Genomic DNA, 22,560 nt, shown 5'->3' with positions numbered 1-22,560 from the left:
TGGTCCATCCGGTTCCATTCCTTTTTATTGACTTTGTAGAAGTTTGATACAACTGAGTGGCTGGCTTGCTAGGCCATTTCATTTAAGAGTCAACCACATTACTGTGAGTCTGGAGTCACATGTAGGCCAGGCTATGTAAGGACAGCAGATTTCCTTCCTTAAAGGGCATTAGTTTTACTTAGTCATTTTACAACAATTGACAATGGCTTCATGCATCATTAGACTTTTAATTCCAGATTTTTATTGAATTCAAATTCCACCATCTATGGTGGGATTTGAACCCGAGTTACTCTGGGCGATTGGATTACTCGTCCGGCGACAATATCACTACACCAACACCTCCCCACAAATCAGTTTGTACAGACTATGCAAGGTCCCTGACGCTTCCCTGTTCACAGGAAGATGAAAAGAATCACTGAATGCTATCTGCAAAATACCAGAAGAAAGACTTACATTTATATAGCGCTTTTCATGACCACCGGACATCTAACAGTGCTTTACAGCCAATGTAGTACTTTTTGAAGTGTGGTCGCTGCTGTAATGTAGGAAACGTGGCAGCCAATTATATACACAGTGAGCTCCCACAAACAGCAATGTGAAAAAGACCTAATAATTTGTTTGCGTACTGATTTATCAGGATAACTCCCCTGCTCTTCTTCAAAATAGCGCCATGGGGTCTTTAACATCCACCAGAGCAGGCAGATAGGACATCAGTTTAATGCCTCATCCGAAAGACAGCACCTCCAACAGTACAGCACTCCTCAGAACCGCACTGGACTGTCAGCCCTGTTTATTTTTGTGCTCAAGTCCTCGAATGGGGTTTGAACCCCACCCTTGTGACTCAGAAGTGAGAGTGCTACCAACAGAGCCGCAGCTGACATACAGTAAAAATCCCTTATGTCAGCTTCAAGCCAGTAGATTCTGCTGCTCTGTCCCTGGTAACTTTGTAACATCCCTTTGTGGATTACTAATTGGTTTCAACATGCGAGTCAGCAAAAGAACGGGGACGTACAGGTTTAAAAGCAAACTCACCAGATCAAAATGCAGACCGCTGTCCTTAAACTTTTATCTGTTAACCCAGTAACAAGTGTTCTTCAAATTAACTCAATGAAAAAGTGCATTTCTTTTATTCAACTCGAGCTGCCGAATTCCTCTTTCAGTGCTCAAGAAACGTTTTTTTTTTAAATTCAGGAACTCCCTGACAGCAATATCAGTTGGTCACACGTTTCTATTTGCTTGCTGAACAGTTTAAAAATGGGACCATAATGAAAGTAAAAACTTGTGTCTCTTAATGGTCTGCTGAACATTGAGGAACTTCTGTATCTCACTGCAGGTAAAAAGTACACACCCTCTCCCCACCCCATATACTTGTTATAAAAAGAACTGTAAAGGGTTGGGTTTTGAGTGGAGCCTGGTTGTGTTCAGTGTGGGGTAGTTGCTCAAGAGATAAATCAGGTCACCACTCTAACAGACCCCTACATCTGCTCTCTTCTTAAAGGAAATCATAACACAAACCCAAAATAGGTAATGTGAGGAAAAGGAAATACAGAACCAAATGCGTGTCACTGATAGGAGTACAGAATGGGGTGCAGGATGTGCAACACTGAATCCAGAGAAGGTAGTCCCTTCACCCTTTCAAAATCACACCCTTACTACATTCCCATTAGAGAATGTAGTTTTTAAAAAACAGCAACTCCTTTGGCCTCAACCAGTCTTCCCCACAACCTGCTCCTGCTGTTTGTCACCATCTGTATAAAGGAACAAATCATGCTGCTGTCCTATATGTGATCTTTACTTTGCCACTGTGCATGGAACACTAATGCAAGCAACCTCTAAAGACATCTTACCCTTATATAGGATGTTTTCCTTCCAGGATAAATCTTCAAGGCCGGTCTCACAGCTGCTGTTAGATTTGTTGCACAGGATAGTGCAAAGACTCCTAGAAACACAAACCAAGGGGACAACCACATAAGATCCAGATCAAAGACTATGGCCTTTACTAATGTTAACATGAAATAAACCCAGTGTTCGTATTTATCCAATGTTCACATCCTAGGACACAGTTCCACGTATCCTGGCCAATATTTATTGCTCAACAAAAATCACTTAAAAAAAAGCAAGATTACTTGGTTGCTATTGCATTGCTGGCTTCGTTTTGAGCAAATCTCTGACTGCATTTCACACATTGCAACAGTGCTACACTTCAAATGTACTTCAATGGCTGTAAAGCACTTTGGAATATCCTGAGGTTGTAAAAAGGCACTGTATAAATTCAAGTCTTTCAGTTTCTTATTGTGGCCACAATGCTGTGGTATTTTACCCAAATGGGAACCTTTCACATGTGAGCCTAGACTTGTTAGATGCTGGCAGATTAAGGCAAGAAGCTATGATAGCCTGACTCAAACCTGTCCACATAAGGACTGGGATTTACCACTCTGGGCTTAAGTCCCATGGCGGGGGTGGGAAGATAGCGGGTCTCCTGCCACAGAGCCTAGCGGAAAAACCCACTGAATCGAGCGACACTGCACAGATTAATTTTGCAGCCGGGGGTTTCCTGGGAATCACATAACCTGGCGGACAGGTCGTGCACTTCACCATCATATCCGGGTGCCATTTCAAAAGGCAACCGGCCAGCTACTCATTCACTGCATGTTGGTGTTCAGAGGCAGACATGGCAGTCTGGAGTCAACAAGCACCAGCCCCATGGTTCAGCAACGCCCCGCTGGGCACTTCTTCTAACAGTGGAGGACTGGCGGGGGGGGGGCATCCTTTACCTGAAGGATGGAAGGAGGTGGCCCACCTATCTCACCACACCTTCATGGGAGGAGGTCGCCAGGGTCGTGAGTGCCAATTTGATCCAAAGGAGGACTGCCATGCAGTGCAGGAAAAGAATGAATGACCTCATCCATTCCACCAGGGTAAGTAAGCCCTCCACTCCCTATACTCACCTCACTGAATGGGAACTGGGAAATGGGCCTCAGTGGCAAGGCCACCACCATCTGTGCTGCCCATACATAAAACCCCTTTGTAAGATGTTGGGGTGCTGCCTCACTGCAGTCCATGTGCTCTGCAGATAGGGAGGCGAAAGCAGGTCACTGACCTAGCCACACTGAAGGCATAAATTTTGGGAAGGGGGTGGCACTGGTTGGCATAGAGGGCAACTGCAGGCACTGCTGCTGCCATGTCTCTGTTGTCCTTGTCCTTCTAGCTGCTGGAGCTCGCAGGTCTGGAGGGTGCTGCCGAAGTACCCTTGGGGACCAGCAGCAGTGCATCTTTCATATGGCACATATTTGCTAATGGATTTTTGGTGAAGATTGTCAGCACGCGAATGTCACTTGCACCACAAGCACTCACAAACCATCTTCTATCTTTACGTAGGAGAGGACAGCACACAACAGGGATGAGAGAAAGACGACAAGAGCAGGCATTCCCAATCTCCGCTCCCTCACACAGTATGAAGATCGGGCTGCCAAGCAAGGACTGTGAAGTGCATGTGCCAACGATGAGGCCAGCCTCCCCCAGCCATCCAGTGAGGAAACTTAATCTCTGCACAGAGAAACCTGAGGGTGATGCTCAGTGCAATGTAGGAGGCAGCCCTTGCAGTCGCTCATTTGCTCCTCTTTCCATTACAGTTGCCAGATGAAGAGAGTGAGGCCAGACCCTGAGTCTGAGTCCATCCCCAGCCTGCAGAGGACTGAGGAGGATGAAGACAATGACACCAAATTCATACCTGTAGAGATGCCACAGCATTCTCCTGCACCCTCCACCAGCTCAGAGACACACATCTCAGTGGGTCATACATCTAGTTTAGGATTGGGCTCACACCCTGGTGTTCACTGCACGGATATGTGTCCATAGCAGGAGAAAGCAGGGACAGCCAAGGTCACCGGCACTCAGAGGACTGCTGGGGAAGGGGCCAAAGCTAAGTCCAAGTCTGATGATGAGCCTCTGAAAGCAGTCCTGGAGAAGATGCTGGAGATGCAGTGAGATATGGGGGAACATCAGGCAGAGGTTCGGATGTCTCAGAGTGGCATATGAGGCAGAGGAGTCCATCTGCCTGCTGTCTGATGTAGGGGCCTTGACATATGTGCACATCGAGGACTCCATGGGGAGGATGGTTGAAGCCATTGAGAACCTGGTCCAGCTGAATGCCCAGTTTTTGCCAGAAATATTCATAGACCTGCACTCCATCACTGTAGCCATGGGCGAGCTTTTGCAGTGACTACACAAGAAAGGAAGGGGCATCTCAACCTTCCTCCAGGTGCCCCTTCTCCTCAGGGAGTCAGGGGGAGGCTCTAGAGCACCCAAAGGGAGGAGGAGCATCAGGTGGACACCCCTGGGGCCTCCATTCAGGACTCTCCAAGGGTATCCCAGTGTTCCAAGTCCCCTATGTCTGTGAACTCATCACCTCCAGACTCCAGGACCGCTGAGTGTCTACCTACCCTAGAGCAAGAGACCCAAAGAAGGCCAAAGCCCTCCAGGCCTTGGGCTTCCAGAGGATGGCCACCAAGGTCAAGTAGTCAACAGGCTACCTCCACCCCTGCTGCAGATGTCAGAGAAGAACCTAGACGCAGTGGTAGGGCACGTAAAATTAAAAAGTTTTGAGTTCACTCTGGTAGCACGAGTGTACAATCATTACAAATTGTTGTTGCACACTTGTAAATATATGTACAGTTGCACTTTATGGAGGTCTGCTGGGTTTTATTGCTTCTGGTTGTGTTAACGCCTATACTCCCTGCCCCCAAATCAAGGGGCTGACCCAGGTTGGATCTGTATCCCCCTGAATCATGCCTGCCCATGGAGGCATTGATCTTAGCCAGGGCCCTTGTGAGCCATGTGTGAGAAGCCTCCCACACATGCTGTTCCCTTGTTTTCCACTGTCTAGTTTATAGAAACACTTTTCCCTTGTTAACGACAGTATATTAGGGTACCCTTTCAGTTGTCCAGTTAAGCTGACCTGCAGCTCCACCCACCCATCCTCCTTCCAACCAGCATCTCTTGAGCTGGACATCAAGGGAGTGGACAGTGCCTCAGCACAGGATGGTGCTTTTCTCCTCTCAAACAAACAGTCACTAACACTTTACACCCTCCACCTGTAACCCACACCCTCTCCCAATCACCACTGACGACGGCCCCTCCCCCTCGAAACCCACCGGTATAACCTTTATCTCCCAACTGTCACCCTTGAACCGCCCTCCCATAACCCCGCAGCCCATCACTGTCACCGTTCACATGCCCTCCCTCCCCACCATGCCACCCCAGTCATGGTCCCCATGCCCACCCTTATCCTGCCCACACCTAAGACCCGCGTCCATCTCCAAATCCCCTCCAACAACCCAAACCAGCCCGTCACCTGCCACCAACGGACCCTCACCCTCCCACCCTACCGCATTCAACTGCCCCCTTTAACTGTTACTGTTCCCTCCTACCGCTAGTACCCTCCGTTTGCCCCCAGGATTCCGTAATTGACACCACTGACTCCTCCCTCTGAACCCTCCCACATGTTCCCCTGCTGTCCACCTGTCCTCACTGTTCCCTACTTTTCCATGGTACTTGCGCCACTCCCCGGTCCCTCCAATCCCCCCTCCCCAAACAACAACAACGCCTCAAATAACAACCCCCTGCCTCACCAACCCCAAGCAAGGCTGCCTGCTTACAGCACCCAGACCCACACCTCCGGCATCCCCACTCGCCCCATCTTATGCCTGCACTCTTCTGCCCTCCCCAGGCTCCATCGACAACCCAGCATCCTGGTTGCAATGCACCTTCCACCTGCTCCAGCCTGCCATCCCAGTGAGTCTCAACATGTGCACACCACATTGGTCCGGTCGTATTTTGGATCGGCGTGAACTCCCACTAGTGGGCAGATAATAGGACAGGGCAGGGGGAGTGGTGGGAACAACCCCTACTGGGTGGTAATTTGAAACCTACTAATTAGATGGTAAACAGTTTCCCAACAGCCTTTGGCAGGAATAGTGACCTTCCATGCCATTCAGGACCGCAAGTTCCCGCCGTAGGGAAACCAATTTTTTCACTTGCACTGTATTCTCCGCCTCTTCCCAGCACAAGCTCCACCCAAGTGTACTTTTCCCCCAGAAGGGATCATCAGAAGAAAGACATGTATTCACATAGCACTTTTCATAACCACCGGACCTCTCAAAGCACTTAACAACCAATTAAGTACTTTTGAGTTTAGTTACTGTTGTGAAGCAGAAAATGCCACAGCCAATTTGTGCACAGCAAGCTCTCACAAACATCAATGTGATGATAAATATTAATCTGTCTTTTTTTGTGATAGTGATTGAGGGATAAATATTGGCCAGGGCACTGGGGAGAACCCTCTGCTCTTCTTTGGAACAGTAATATGGGGTTTTTCAAAATCTACCCGTGGATGTAGATGGGATCTAAGTTTTTCATATCCGAAAGATGGCACCTCCAACAGTGCAGTATTCCCTCAGCATTGCACTGGAGTGTTAGCCTAGGTTTTTGTGCTCAAGCCCTGGAGTTGGACTTGAATTCGGAACTTTATGACTGAGAGGCAAGTGTGCCACCAACTGTGTCATGGCTGATACTAACAATCAAGAGCTGATTGGCTAATACCCTTCTCCCATAAACTTGAGCTCTGAGACCAATTGTGGCCCTGCAATCTCTGTCCTTGGTTGAGATCAGTCAACTTAGTATAAACCGGCAATCAAACTTGGACCTTCCGATATATAAGGTTTATTACTACACCATGTGATGCATTCATTCACTTAAGCTACGGGACAATCCGCAAACTGCAAAATGGTGCCAATACAGACAGGATAGTCAAAACTAAATCAGCACACACTAACATTGTGCAATACCTTATCAGCTCAAATTACTCCTGCTATTAGTGACGCACCCATTATCATTAATTACTTTACCTTTGCTGTGTGTAAATTATCTATCTTGTTTACCTTTATAACAAAAGTCATTGGACCTCCGAGTAACTGATGATATGTGAAGTGTTCTGGGATGTTTGAGAACTGTGATAACGCGCTGTATAAATAAGCTAACTATTTTATAATTCTCTTCAGGCTCAAGTCAAGATTGCACATATTTCACAGTCCAAATGGGTGCGGTGTACAAACTTCACACACCCACCAACATTGCAAATCCCAGAAACCTTACAAATAACACCGCGCCATTTTTTAAAATCACATGAGCCAGGATTTTCAGCTCGGCGTGCAGGCGCGTGCCCGACACGCCTGAGCGTGAAGCAGCACACGATGCCATCGGACGAGCGTCCCGCCGTCAACGCGCACTCGCGCGATATTTTGTTGGCGGGCACGCCCAAGAGTTGGCAGCGCAGCCTCCAACAATTAAGTGGCCTGGTAAGGCCCTTAAGCAGGTAATTAAATAGAATTTATCGCTGCCTGTCCAACCTTATTGTTGGTGGGCGGACGAATAGGCCAAGCAGGCAGCCTTTGCACTTTTTTGCGAAACTTCATCCGTGGGCAGAATGAGGTTTCCATCAATGAATTTATTTTTAATTTTTAAGCTCACTTTTAGCATGTCCCTCTTCATGTGACTGAGTCACATGTGGGGACATGTTTACATTCATTGTAGATTCTTCAATTTTCATTTGAAAAGCCTTTAGCTCCCTGAAGCAGCTCTGTGCCTTCAGGGAGCTTTCAGTGAGCGCACGCCCCACGCATGCGCAAATTTCAGCGCTCGCCCTCCTCCCGGCAGCGCTGAGACTCAGCGCACGTTTCACGCTGACTGGCCGTTAATTGGCCAGCCAGCGTGAGATCGTGGTCGGGGCCCGATCACAGGTCCACCTGCCACACACACCCAACAGAGGGAAAATCCTGCCCGTGACTTGGCAACTTGAACTATAACACGTGCACCCACCCTGCCCATGTTTGTTCACTCTATGGTACCAGAACAGCACCTACAACCTCTCGAAGCTTGGCCTAAATAGCCAAGTGGTTATGGTACAGGGCTTGTAACCCCAAGATCAAGAGTTCAAATCTCACCATGGCAAATTATGAAACAATGTAATTTCATCTGAATAGGAACAGATGGAAACGTGTTTGTACTTGAAAGAGTTACAACCTCTCGAATTCAAGGGATTTCCAAAAAGGTAAGACTGGCCACCTAAAACATCAGTCACAAGCCAGCTCACACATTGGGACGTATCAAAACGCATCTGCAGAAGTGAATTACTCCCTTCGCCAATTGTAGCAAATGTTTTATGTATATAAGGAACTATTCGTTGCTTAACCCTTAGTTTGGATTTTTTACTAAAACTAGAAGAAAGGAATTTTATACCTGCCCCTGTTTTATACACAGAACACAGAAAGGAGTAAGGTCGAATAAATTCTGACGGTAATCTTAAAATTTAGGAAAAAATAAATCCCTCCCCATTATATGCATGTGTATAAAACATATATATATATATATATATATAAAATACACATACAGATATATATATAAATATATATATTAAAAAGTGAAGGTAGTGCAAAATATAGAATGCCACTTCCAACACAGGAATATTCTGTTACTACTCATGTGACTGACATGCATTTCCTGTGTTTGAATGTTTGCACAGCATCACACTTACTGAGGTCATATCACATGAGCAAGACATTGGTGAATGTTGACATTTTTCTGTTTTGCTTCTCACTTTTGGATGCTGGGCTAATGTCCTCTAGGTTTGCCAATTTACTGGCATCCTTCCCATTCGCCACATGGGAGCTTAGGCCAGTGGTTTACAACCTTTTTTTGGTTAAGGAACCCTATAATATATTGTGAACTTCTGTGGAATCCAAACCCTTTCTCCCTCCTCCCCTCCCACCATATAAAATAAAAATGAAAACAAAGTAAAAGACTATTGAATGAATGAATGATTATTTTTCATTAAATGTAAGAACAAAATATCTTGGAAAAAAAAATTGGTAAAATTTTCAAATGACCTGAAAATTGCACAGAACCCTTTAGGGGTGCTCAGGGAATCCTTGCATTCCATGGAACCCTGGTTGAAAGTGCATTGCCTAGGTCAGTGTTAATTTGACAACGGGAGCACCACAGGCAAGCCTAATCCTGTCCTCACCCAATGCCTTTTTCAGCAGGGGTCGCTGGATCAGCGATCAGAATCAGGATTCCTGGCTGGGGAACACCTAAGATTATTTAGCACCCCTTCCGCAGCTCTGTTCATATTCAAACTGAAGCAAAGACCTGGGACACCTCAGCCTTCCCGGTACCATATCAGCCAGTACTGTGTCATCAGGAGAGCTCGTGAATTTCTTTTCAAACAAACCTAGTTAAAAGACAAAGTAGAAGAGAAGATAAACCAAGCTCAGTTGGGTGATAAGCATGGGTTTTAAAATCTTGCTGGTTTTAAGAGCAAAGACGGAGGAGGATTTCTATGGCCTGTCAGTCCTGCTGTTATAACTCATATCTCATTGATTCCAGGTATTGTATACAGTACTGATCTCCTTAGTTAAGGAAAGATGTAAATGCATTAGAAGCGGTTCACAAAAGGTTTACTAGACAAATACCAGGAATGAGCAGGTTGTCTTATGAGGAAACATTGGACAGGTTAGCTTGCATCCATTGGAGTTTAGAAGAGTAAGAGGCGACTTGATTGAAACCTTTAAGATCCTGAGGGGTCTTGACAGGGTGGATGCGGAGAGGATGTTTCCTCTTGTGGGGGAATCTAGAACTGGGGGGTCACTGTTTAAAAATAAGGGGTCACTCATTTAAGACAGAGATGAGGGAATTTTTTTTCTCTCAAAAGGTAGTGAGTCTTTGGAACACCCTTCCTCAAAAGGCAGTGGAAGCAGAGTCTTTAAATATTTTTAAGGCAAAGCTAGATAGATTCCTGATTAACAAGGGGGTGAAAGGTTATCAGGGGTAGGCAGGAATGTGGGGTTGAGATTATAATCAGATCAGCCATGATCTTATTGAATGGCAGAGCAGGCTGGAGGGGCCGAGTGGCCTACTCCTGCTCCTAATTCGTATGTACCTTATGTGTGGCTTTAACATCAGAATAAAACACAAAAGATGTCCTATCAGTCAAATATAGTGAGTGTCTGAAATACAGGCTGGCAGAATGAGAGATAGCTGCCTTGCAACACAATAATGTTTAAAGCTGTCACCTCACAAATGATAGTTAGCATTTGCTCTCTCCTTGCCTTGAAATATCTGGAACTCCTATGACAGTTTTTCAACTGAAAACAAAAGCTGGTCTGTTTTTAGGCCAAGAAATCAATTCAAACTATCTGATGATGCAGCTTTGTTGTCATGACTATGTTATGACCCATCCCCAGGTGAGGTTCCCCAAAGTTGTGGATCCAGACGAGACCCCTCAATTTGTCACCGTCTGGCTGGGACACCCCCAAACGTTTATGCCACAGGTGAGCAGGGATGAACTGGTTCCCTGTCTTTATTCAGCACCTTCCCCGCTACTGCTGGTCGCAACAAGATTTAATCTAAAAAGGTTTCCTTTCAGGAATACCTTTTTCCCAGACCCAATTTTTCTGGTTTTGAAGGTGTCAATTTGATCAGAATTTCTTGAGTTAAAGGTAAGAGTAAGTTCATTAACTACTAAAGGCATATACAGTCATACAGGCTAAAAATAAGAATTTAGCTTGAAGTAAGTGAATATATATATATATATATATATATATATATATAAATAAATAAAAGGAAGTATAGGCAATGGTCCTTGACTCATGGAGAGTAGGATTTGAACTTTGCAACTGTTGCGATTCAAGATTCCAGTAGAATTGACTCAGGCACATGAACAGTAGGCTTTGAGGGTCCAGTAGCATTAACTCCAGAAGATGAATAGTCGGTTTTGAGGTTCCAGTAGTGTTGAATTTGGTAGAGAGGGAGGGAGATCAGAATACCTGCAAAACGGCAATTTGCAGGGATATTGTGTGTAGCTGTTACTTCTGAGTCAAACTTCCAGTACTTGTTCTCTCTCAGAATACCCACCAACAGACACCGGTGCAGCTTTACAGCTCACTTTTAACCCCTCCTTTGTATATTCCAAGTGGGACGCGAATTCACAAGTCTGTCTGGGCATTGCTCACAAGATTTCTTGATGAGATGATACCCATCCCCCATTGTGACCCATTGTCTCTATTGGAGGGAGCGATTAGTTTCTGGATTCTTTAGATGTACTTTGTCTGGCAACAGTTTGGGATTCCCTTACCTCTTAAGTCACTCAGTAGCATTGCAGCCATTGGCTTGTGTGCATTTAAAAAGACTCAGGTCTTATTTTTAAAGTCCAGTATTTCCGGATGCAATTCGGTTTTTCCTTCATCATCATGACAACAGCATGCCCCGCACTTTGCTCCCAGTGGTTTATGCGATGCACTGAGAGAAAATAGAATCATACAGCACAAAAGGCTGCTAGTCAGCCTATTGTGTCTGTTCAAGGACTTTGAGTGAGTTATCCAATTAACTCCACATCCCTGCTGTCTCCACATCCCTGCAATATTTTCCTTTTTAATTGAGTATTGCTGAAAAAAGACACGTCAAAGCTTTTCATCGTGCACTCATCAGGACAATTCGCAAGAACACCAAATGGAAAGGGAACAACAATTTGTACTACATGAGATGCAAGTGCTGATTGGTTGACAAGTGGACTCTGATTGATAGAGGCATTGTCAGGTAGAATGCACTCCCTTCTCATGAGACAACGCCTCTACCAATCAGAGTCGACTTGCCAACCAATCAGCACTCTCTTCTCATGAAGTATAAATTGTTGTTCCCTTTGCATTCGGCATTCTTGCGAATTGTCCTGATGAGTGCAAGATGAAAAGCTTCAAGAACATCTCTTTTTTCAGCAATACTCAAGTTCTGTACAACCAAAAGACTATTCAATTAGAATTCCAATTTCATTTTGAAAGTTGCCATTGAATTTGTTTCAGGGACTGCATTCTAGATAACAGCTCATTGTGTAAAATAATTTCCTCATCTTCTCTTGGGCCCTTTTGCCAATTATTCTAAATCTGTATCGTGCTGTTCGTGGATGCACTTGCATCTCATGTAGTACAAATTGTTGTACCCTTTCCATTTGGTATTCTTGCGAATTGTCCTGATGAGTGCAAGATAAAAAGCTTTGACGTGTCTTTTTTCAGCAATACTCATGCCAGTGGAAACAGTTTCTCCTCATTTAAAAAACTCATTTAAAAATCAGTCACAATTTTGAACATCTGTATTAAATTGCCCCTGAACCATTTCTGCTCTAAGGAGAACAAGCCCAGCTTCTCCAGTCTCTCCATATAACTGAAGTCCCTAATTCCTGGTCAGATCAGCTAATTCAGCCCAAATGATGCATTAAACCTGGGACTTTCCTGGGCTTAAAGACTCAATATTGCACCAGACAGTTTCTGACAGCTATCAGGGGTGAATAGTTTCTGTAAAAGTCTACTGCAATCTATTATACTGACCAGAATCTTTGGGTCTGTGAGCAGGGACGGGCCCCACGCGCCAACGTGTAAAATGATGCGCGGTGACATCGGGTGTGTGTCCTGACATCACTGCACGTCATTCAGATTTTTAGTTCGGCGGGCGCACAGCAGAGTCGACTGCACACCCACCGACCTGTCAAAGGTTTATTAAGGCCATTTAAATAATTAACTGAGCTGCCCGTCCAACCTTAAGGTCAGCGGGCAAGCGAAGAGCTCAGGTGGCCTTCACATTATCATGAAACTTCATCCACGGGTGGGATGAAGTTTCATGAAGGTTTCTAAAGTTTAATAGAAATTTTAAATAAAATTCAGTGATATGTCCCAGCTCATGTGACACTGAGGGGACATCTTAAAAATTTTTTTCTTTATTAACATTTTTTTTAAAACACACTAATCTCCCTGAGGCAACTCAGGGAGATTTCTGCGCTCTTTCTGCACATGCACGGAAGAGCGCAGGCCCCAACTCAGCCTACTCCCCCCGCCTGCACAGGGAGCGCTCAGTGCTTCCAGGTGCATGTCACACTGGGCGGGCCTTAATTGGCCCGCCCACATAAAATGGCGGTGCGCAGCCTATTGCGGGAGGCGATCGGCCACATGCCCGCTACCACCCAACCTGCCCCCCAACGGGGAGGAAATTCTCCCTACTGCGTCAGGCATGGTCAAAAATATTCAGTACTTGTTATGCTTCGTACCATACTGATCTACACAGTGCAGGAAGGTCCACAGTTCAATGTGCAGTCTATGCCAAATTAGCTTATTTCAATTGGGGAGGAGGTAGCAACACTATCTCAGCATCCCCAGGCGAGGTCGAGGGAAATTGGCTAGTATTCTCTTTACTACTTGCTATCAAGCGACACTCCTGGCAAGTGCAAATGTCAGGATGTCAGATAAAAACAGGATTGCACAGAGCCACGTTGCATTTCAAGGGAGAATAGGCTGTTATTATTTATTATCTAGGTTCACGCATGAAGGATGGTCATGAGGATGGGAAGTAATGGAGGATGGCTGATCTCCGTGGAACCATAATCATGAGTTTATGCCTTCATGAGAGAGGGGAAAATCAAGAATCCTGGGAATGCGATTGTTACTGTAAACCAGAAAGAAAATGCTGCATTTCAAAGGATTAATATCTCAATCATTAACATGGGCGGGCATTAGTAAATTGCAGGAGTTACGTGTGTCCTTGAGAAAAGATAGGAAGTAAACTAAAAAGCGAGAGAAAAATAAAAGGAAATTGTCTACTGATTTTGTAACCCACCTTACTAAACCAGAGATCCTTCCTGGTAAGAAGCTTTGGATTAGTCACATGACAAGGTTTGCAGAAGCTTGTAGGAACATATATCCGCAGCACAGCTATGATATTCGAGATATGTCCACTCCTCTATAGGAACCCATACCAGGTAATGTAAACTACCACCACCACTCGCAGCCACAGAAACAACATTGGCTACATACCTGTTGCAGGCTTCACTATTGCAGTTCATAGCTCTAATCAAGGAATTAAAAATCCATTTCCTGCTCTCCCTCTCTATCACATATAGCACCACAAACACACACACCACCTCTCTTGATGTTTCTCCTCTATCTCTTCCTCCATGAAAATTTTCTCTATAAAAAAATTCATTCCTTTGAATCCAGTCACACACACTGGCCTGGTACTAACAAACCATTCTAACACAAGGAGTAAAATTCCTGTGTTTTCTTTGTTGCTGGGTGGAGCCAGTGACACAGTGGTGAAACATGTCTGAGAATCAGAAGTCACATGCACATTAGTTACATTCTAGCAAAGGGATTAACTCTTTGATATCATTTACATTTTTCCTTACAAATAGAATTTACCACAATTATCTTTCTTTTACATTGTATTAATGTACTGTCATGGTTTTGCTCACTTACTAAGGCACATTTACACTGCAGATTTACAGGGCCTTAGTGAGACCACATCTGGAGTAGTGTGTGCAGTTTTGGTCTATTAATTTAAAAAATATATATATAAATGCTTTAGAACCATTCAGAGATGGACTCATTCCTGGGATGAAGGGGTTATCTTATGTAGAAACGTTGAACAGGTCAAGCCTATATTTATTAGCGTTTAGAAGAATGGGAGGTGATCTTATTGAAACATATAAGATCCTGAGGGGACTGGATAGGATGGATTCAGGGCACTAGTGAGACCACATCTGGAGTACTGTGTACAGTACTGGTCACCTTATTTAAAGAAGGATGTAAATGCGTTGGAAGCAGCTCAGAGAAGGTTTACCAGTCTAATGCCTGGAAGAAAGGATGGACAGACTGGGCTTGTATCTGTTGGAGTTTAGAAGCGTTAGAAGAGATTTGATTGAAACATATAAGATTCTGAGGGGTCTTTACAGGGTGAATGAGGAGAGAATGTTTCCTCTTGTGGCAGAACCTAGAACTAGGGATCACTGTTTAAAAATAAGGATCGCCCATTTAAAACAGAGATAAGGCGAAATTTTTTCACTCAAAGGGTAGTGAGTCTTTAGAACTCTCTTCCTGAAAAGGTGGTGGAAGCAGAGTCTTTGAATATTTTTAAGGCAGAGGTGAATAGATTCTTGGTAAGCAAGGGGGTGAAAGGTCATCGGGGGGTAGGTGGGATGCAGATTTCAAGTTACTACCAGGTCAGCCTGACCTTATTAAATGGCAGAACAGGCTCTGGGGGCTGAATGGCCTACTCTGCTCCTTGCTCCTTGTTCGTATGTACCCAGAGGATGTTTCCTCTTGTGGGGGAAACTAAAGCTAAGGGACATAGTTTTAAAATTAAGAGGACTCCCTTTTAAGACAGAGATGAGAATTTTTTCTCCCAAAGGGTTTTTGGGTGTGGAATTCTCTTCCACAGAAAGTAGTGGTGGCTGGGTGTTTGAATTTACTCAAGGCAGAGTTAGTCGGGTTTTTGTTAAGCAAGGGGGTCAAGGGTTATGAGGGGCAACCAGGAAAGTGGAGCTGAGACCACATCCAGATCAGCCATGATCTTTTTGAATGGTGAAGCAGGTTCGAAGGGCCAAATGACCTCCTCCTGTTCCTATAATATCTGTTTGAACCTGGTATATGCTTGGAGCAACATTGGGTATGCAGAGACAAAGTATAGTGTTGCCACTGCACCATCTTCTGGCTAAGGGAAGTAGGAGTCTTAGATGCAACCAAAATGTTGATTAAACTTGAAATTTTTTGAGTTGGCTTTTCACGTGCACTGAAACATAAAAAAAGAGAAGTTTCTGAGCAGTCATTTAAGAACTTTTTACAATAATATAAAAGCAAAATACTGCGGATGCTAGAAATCTGAAACAAAAGCAAAAATAGCTGGAAAAACTCGGCAGTTCTGACGGCATCTGCGGAGAGGAATACAGTTAACGTTTCAAGTCCGTATGACTCTTCATCAGAACTAAGGAAAAATATAAATGAGAAGAAATATAAGCTGGTTGAGGAGGGTGGGACAGGTAGAGCTGGATAAAGGGCCAGTGATAGGTGGAGGCAAAGAAGTGATTGCCAAAGAACTTTTTACAGTCTGCTTAGCAATGGTTGTATGTATGGTACTAAATCAGAGATGTGAGGACTCCTCGAGACGTTCTTGGATTACTAGCTGATGTTCACACATTACAATGATGTGAGGGAACAAGGCAATTGTGAGGGACATACATAAAATGCTTTTGAGGCAATCCCAGCTCAATGGGTGTACAACACAAAATTCACAAACTAGCCACAAGATGGCAGGTGACACAGGAAGTGGGGATGCAGAATAGGCATTTTCCTAAGTATGGGTTAGTTAAGGCATGTTAATGGGATACAGCAGAGGGGGCGTTACACAGCATCTGTCCATGCAGTATCAAGCCGGGGAGGGCTGAAAGGGCAATGTGGTTTGACATTAACCCCTAACTCGAAGCCATTCTGTACCCAACCGGATTAACACAGAAAGGTTTATTTTGCAAGGTCAAAACAAAGGAAAACTATTCCACTCATCTTTAGTGAACGCAAAAATTGTGATGTTATCAAAACAAAAATACCAGCAAGTGTACCAAAATGAAAATCAATTCTACCTCATTTCAAACTGGTGCTGATTATAATAACAATTAACCCCATCCAGTCAATCAATGAAACAGAAAGGAAAAAGCAAAAGCAAAAGATGCTGGAAATCTGAAACAACATCAGAAAATGATGGAAGCACTCAGTAGCTTTGGAGAGAGGAAGGGATGGGTTCATGATGCTCCTTCATCTGAATCAGCTTACACAGAGGAACAGAGCCAGGCGGAGTGAAATCAGAGAGAGAAAGAAAGAAATGAAGAGGCTGGGAGTACATGGAGGACAGGATACAACTGAATGGCAGAGGAAGACAAAAGGAAGCAATAATGAGAGGCATTAGAGAAATAAAAGATTCATCCAAAACCCAGAACATGTGCAAGTAGAAACAGCAGAAAAGCAAAGGCCAAGGGGTACATGGAAAATCAGGGAAAGGCAAAGCAGCTCCTGTGGCCCGGGAGTATGGTGGAAGGAAAAAGCAGTTGAGATCAGGGATGCAGACCTCCCTGCCAGCTGTGTGCTGATAGATCTTCACCTTGAACATCAGTCCACAGCTTCCTCCATTCCTGGAAGCACTGTTGCATCATCCTACACCAACACTCCAGCACCTACTGTCCAAGAGAAAATGAAGCAGTAGTTAAGGTCTGATGTTGTTAAAATTGATGTTTCAGCCAGCCGGCTGTTAAATACTTAGTAGAAGGAAGAGAAGCTGTGTCCCGAGCTTGCATTAAGCTTCACTGCAACGTTATAGGAGGACAAGGACAGAGAGGTCAGAGTGGGAGTGGGATGGAAAATTAAAGTGGCAAGAAAATGGAAGCTCAGGGTCACACGTGCAGATAGAATGGATTTGTTCAGCAAAGCAATCACCCAATCTGCAGTCATCTGACGTAGAGTGAGACCTCATCATGGGCAGGCGACAGAATATCAGGTTGGAGGTTAAACCCGGAGGGGGGGTTTCAGGACCTGGATGGTGCTACGGGAGAGCATAAAACACAATAGAAGCAGGAGCAGGTCATTCAGCCCCTCGAGCCTGCTCTGTCATTGAATAAGATCATGGCTGATCGGATTCTGGCCTTAACTTCACTACCCAGCCTGCCAGCCCCCCACCACTACACCCTCCCCCACCACCACACCCCCCCAACCCCCAGCCAACAACCTTTGACTCCTTTGTTGCTTAAAAGTCTGGCTAACTCAGCCTTAAATATATTCAGTGACCCAGCTCTACTCTCTGTGGCAGAGAATTCCAGTGACTAACAACCCTCTGACAGAAGAAATTTCACCTCATCTCAGTTTTAAATGAAAGACCCCTTAAGTTTAAACTGTGCCCCCTAGTTCTAGATTCCCCCATGAGAACAAACACCTCCTCAGTATCTACCCCGTCAAGATCCCTCATAATATGTTTCAATAAAATCACATCTCATTCTTCTGAACTCCATTGAGTATTGGCCCAACTTGCTCAACCTTTCCTCATAAGACAACCCCTACACCCAGGAATCAGCCTAGTGAATCTTCTCTGAACTGGTTTAAATGCAAGTATATCCCTTCTTAAATGAGACCAAAACTGCAAACAATATTCTAGTAGCAGTTGACGCAAGGCTCTGAAGAAGGGTCATACAGACTCGAAACTTTAACTCTGTTGTTCTCTCCTCAGATGCTGCCAGACCTGCTGAGGTTTTGCAGCAGTTTCTGTTTTTATTTCAGATTTCCAGAATCCACTGTATTTTGCTTTTATCTTACTGTAGCAAGGCTCCCCTACTTTTATACTCCATCCCACTTGCAATAAAGTGCAACACTCTATTTGCCTTCCTAATTACTTGCTGTATCTGCATGCTCACTTTTGTGATCATATACAAGGACATCCAGATCCCTCTGAGCCACAGCATGCTACAGTCTCCCTCCATTTAAATAATGCCTTGCTTTTCTATTCTTCCTGCCAAAAGAAATGAAAGGGTACTTGTTGCATCTTCTGTGCTTGTATTGGAAGATGCCGAGCAGGAAAAAAACAGGCATTAAGGGTGACGGAGGAATGAACCAGGTGTCACAGAGAGAATGGTCCCTTCAGAATGCTGAAAGAGGAGGGAGGGTAAGATGTGTTATGGATTGAGACATCATGGAAGATGGTCCAGTCAGAGAAAATCACATAATCCCCAAGATTAAAACAAGAGACACTATACAAAATCTGATCCCCCTCCCTGACACCCTGCCAGCACCTGGTTGACACAGCAATAGTAAACCCACATAGGTTGCGCACCAAATTTCTCATGCATGCTTTACCCCACCCAAACAAACCTCAGCTCTAAAGCTAACCCAAAACTTTCCAGGTATTGAGCAAGCAGAGAAGTACACAGTGACATCATCTCCACTACCTGGAATCAATCTCAATGGTCTGTCTGCAGCAGAGCTAATTGGCCTGTTTCTTAGGGGACAAGGATGTTTGACAGTGCTCCTGGCTGTACCAGGACATTTGTTAAGTGCAAAAGACTATTCTCCCAAACAGGCTTTTGAGGTGCCAAAACATTATAATTGGTGGCGGGCCAAGTTTGTTTGTCCAATAATTTGGCTTCAAACATTGGGTTCAAGTATCACTGAGGTCTACCAGACATACCAGGTGAAACATTCATCCTCTTGTGTCTACAAGTGTAGGTCAAGTATTAACAAGGAGCAGCTTTGATGAGGAGTACCAGAGGAGTATTCCTAAACATTTCAGAATGTATTAGGTCTTGTTTAACCTACCCCTTTTCCTAATGGAACAACAACTGAACAAGATAATTTCCCTACAGCCATATATAATCTTTAAAATCCAAAGAAGAAGGGATTTCCTAATAGTTTGGATGGTAAAGGCTCTTTATTAACCTTCCCACTACAAGCAGGAGAGGGTCACTGGAGGCTAAATCTTCAGATTCGAATTAAGCAACCTTGACCTGCTGCCTACGATTCCATCTCCACAATGGTGGATATCAGACTATCCCATTGTGGGGAAGTGTGGATCCATCATTAATATATTTAAATCAAGCTCCTGGAATGCTATAATACTACAACCATGGGGCTGGCGGGAGGGGAGAGTCAGGATGTGGACAAAATTGAGCAACACTTTATCAGATTGGCTAAGGTCAAGAGGGCAGGTGTGAAGAAAGGTTCAGCGCTCCCAGTTGTTTTCTCAATTTCTTCTCAGAACTGGTTTGATGGGAATACATGTGACTTATTTGTACAATCCTGAGGTGTTCACACAGAGAATATCTGAACAGGTGGCACCATGGCTGCTTTTGACTGGATTTCCAATGAGGGAGAGAATGAGCATCAGCAGCTGTAAGGGCATGCTGAGGAGGGAGCTGCAATTGGCCAGCAGAGAAGGGAGCAACAGAGGAGTCCCAAGGGTCAACAGACAGGAGCTCAGCTCCCTTGAGCTCTCAGAGGAGCAATGCTTCTGAAAGTTGATGTTGTCATGTCAGGTGGCAGCAAACATTTGCAGCCTCACAGAAGAAAACCTGCTTCCTACTGCACCCATATGAACTACAAAGCTTTTCTCCTTTTTCTAGCCTTCCTAAATGGAACAACCCCAATGGCTTCATAGTGGCAGGCTGCTCTGATCCCTGCTCTGACTTATGAGATGCTCAGGGCCAATGACCCCCCAGGTGTTATAGTACATGAGGGTCTCATCAAAGACTGCTCTACCTGCATCAGTGCAAGGGCATAATGGGCCAACAGGAGAAGAGGCAGCATGTCGGGAACTTGTAAAGGAGTGGCAAAGGGTGAGATGCAAGAGGAGCTTGCACTTTTATTGCCCCTTTTGTAACCATCCCTCTCCTCAGCCAACACCACAACTCTGCAGGAAAGCAGAATGGAAATCAGCGATACCTCGTAAACCCAGGGTTAATCCTGTCCATTATCCTGTGTAGGACAATAGGTACTTTGGAATCCATCATTTGCGGGGCCTGGAGTTAATGACCCAAAATTCAAATTCCACAAAGGAGGCCACTCTCCAAGGCTTGCAACATTACTCCACAAGTATTTCAGTTGGTCTTCTCCATTTCGCACAATTGCTATTGATGCTCTATCATTCTCCTTTTCTGCAATGCCTTCCCCCAGCCCCACCAAGTTCAGCATCTCTGTCTAACTGAGCAGGACTTGGAAGGGTCTGTGCCCTCCAACACGGACTCTCTACCGCCATCTTTGTCACCAATCTCTGCTCATGCTCACTTGTGAAGTGTGATTCATCAGCTGAGGTCCCCACTAACTCTCAAACAGGACCCAATGAAGTGCTCATATCTGCACTAGGGTACTGTGTGGCATGTGCTCATGCACCCTCAGCAAGAATCAGCTCCTCTGAGGAATCCTCATCAACAAAAGGCTGTTCTTCACCTGATGGATCTGGAGGACAGAAGAGATGGATATGATTTAGTCATGGAAATGTACAAATGTTGAAATGCACATGATTACGGTGATTATATTTTACTAGATGCTGAATTCAAGTCACAATGACTAAGTCTTGCGGGTGATGTGGGCCTGGGAGGTTAATTCTGTCACCCTACTAATTTGCAATCAAGTGCAAATTCAGCATTATCCACATTTGGGAAAGCTGAGCTACTGCTAATCTCCAAAGCTTCTTGTTCGGCATTGATTGGCTCCACAATCTGTGGCAGTCTGCCTCTGGTCCCACTCCCTTGTATTTTGTGCTCACCTGTCTTGTAAGGGAGAAAAACAAGCCAATGAGTGGCTGTAAGGCTTGTGTGCATCTGATGAATACAGTGCATTCGGTGCGGGTGACACCGCAAGTGGCACTGGCACTAGGGAACACATTCACGGTAGCATCTGAGAGTGTGTGCTGAGAATCAGGAGTGGCGTCAGATTACTAAAGGATAGGGACAAGTGGCAGTGGTGGATGGAGGAAGGAGGAGGTGAGCAAATTCACTGAAACAGAATGATGGGTGTTGCTGAAACTTAAGTGGATATGAGGAGTGATGTGAATGGAGTACACTTAGACAGGCAGAGTGAGATGTGTGATAGCACATAAACAGGATATAGGTGCTCACCTCTTGGGCCACCTCCGGCCGTACCTTTTTTGCTATGGCAACAAGTTTCTTTTCCTCACCACTGCGAGGAAACTCAGCCACATTCCTCACCCTTCCCACACCCAGTAGTACATCCAGGAATGCCTCATTGAATCTGGCCATGCTCTTTGCACTCATTACTTCCAATTTTCTCCTTCACCTTCAATGAACACAATGCACAATCCACAAACCTCCTCCAACATCACATCTGTGAAGTGAGTTCTTTAAACAGCCGCAGTGAAATCATGCCGTGTAGGTTCACTTTGCACTTGCTCACCTTCGGTGTAGATATGAAACCCGGAAGTAAAATCGGACATTCCCACACAGCCCATGAACTTCCTCATTTGTCGCCTGCTGTAAGATCCCTCCCAACTTCAATTGCATCTGTGTCAATATCAAGTACTGTCTAAGAACATTGGGGATTTAATTTGGGACCATTCTCCTATACAATCTGTACTGAGTTACCTGATCCCAACAGAGACAAGATTTGGGACTCAAAAGCAAATGAGACTGGCATTCCAGCTCATAATCACAATCCAGTAACCCCTGCTGGAAGTGTATGTGTATGAATGCCAATGAAGACAGGATTGGACTTGCCTATGATGTCCTTCCCTGTTCAATATCATGCTAATATTTACTGTTTAGATTCACTCATTAGCAACTGATGAATCTGGCAACACTGGCACCACTGTCCAACTAAGCTCTCAACACAATGTAGAGGAGAAAATTGGAGAAGCAGCCAAAAATGTGAAGAGTTTACTGTTGCCACCGTTTACAGGGTGCGTCTTCTTGTGAACAGGATTTGCCTCTTGTACATGATGGCCAGAATAATGGGGGTTGGACTATGGCAGTGCTCTGTACTACAGATCATTACTGACGTCATATTTGTTACTGCAGTCTGCGCTTAATATAAACTAAGCAGAAGAAGAAGAACCCACACAATATTTATAGAGGATTAGAAACACTTAAATACCTAAAAGTCCTCAGACCTTAAAATGAGGTGCTATTTACTTAGGAAGTTCTGAAGG

General features: G+C 44.7%; 1 protein-coding gene across 6 annotated transcripts in view; it reads right to left on the bottom strand.

Annotated features, from left to right (window-relative positions):
* LOC121288259 (rho guanine nucleotide exchange factor 10-like protein) overlaps positions 1-22,560 on the bottom strand; it is a 176,658-nt gene that overhangs the window by 82,597 nt on the left and 71,501 nt on the right. For 4 of the 6 annotated variants that reach the window (XM_041206761.1, XM_041206760.1, XM_041206763.1 and 1 more), the window contains one exon: positions 1,848-1,939. In XM_041206761.1, the coding sequence (XP_041062695.1) occupies positions 1,848-1,939 (92 nt within the window). The other 2 variants (XM_041206764.1, XM_041206765.1) reach the window with 2 other exon arrangements.

This window comes from Carcharodon carcharias, chromosome 15 (genome assembly GCF_017639515.1).
Source record: "Carcharodon carcharias isolate sCarCar2 chromosome 15, sCarCar2.pri, whole genome shotgun sequence".
NCBI lineage: Eukaryota > Metazoa > Chordata > Chondrichthyes > Lamniformes > Lamnidae > Carcharodon > Carcharodon carcharias.
The sequence above is the reverse complement of the archived record's forward strand: the minus strand, read 5'-3'. Positions and strand labels throughout refer to the sequence as shown.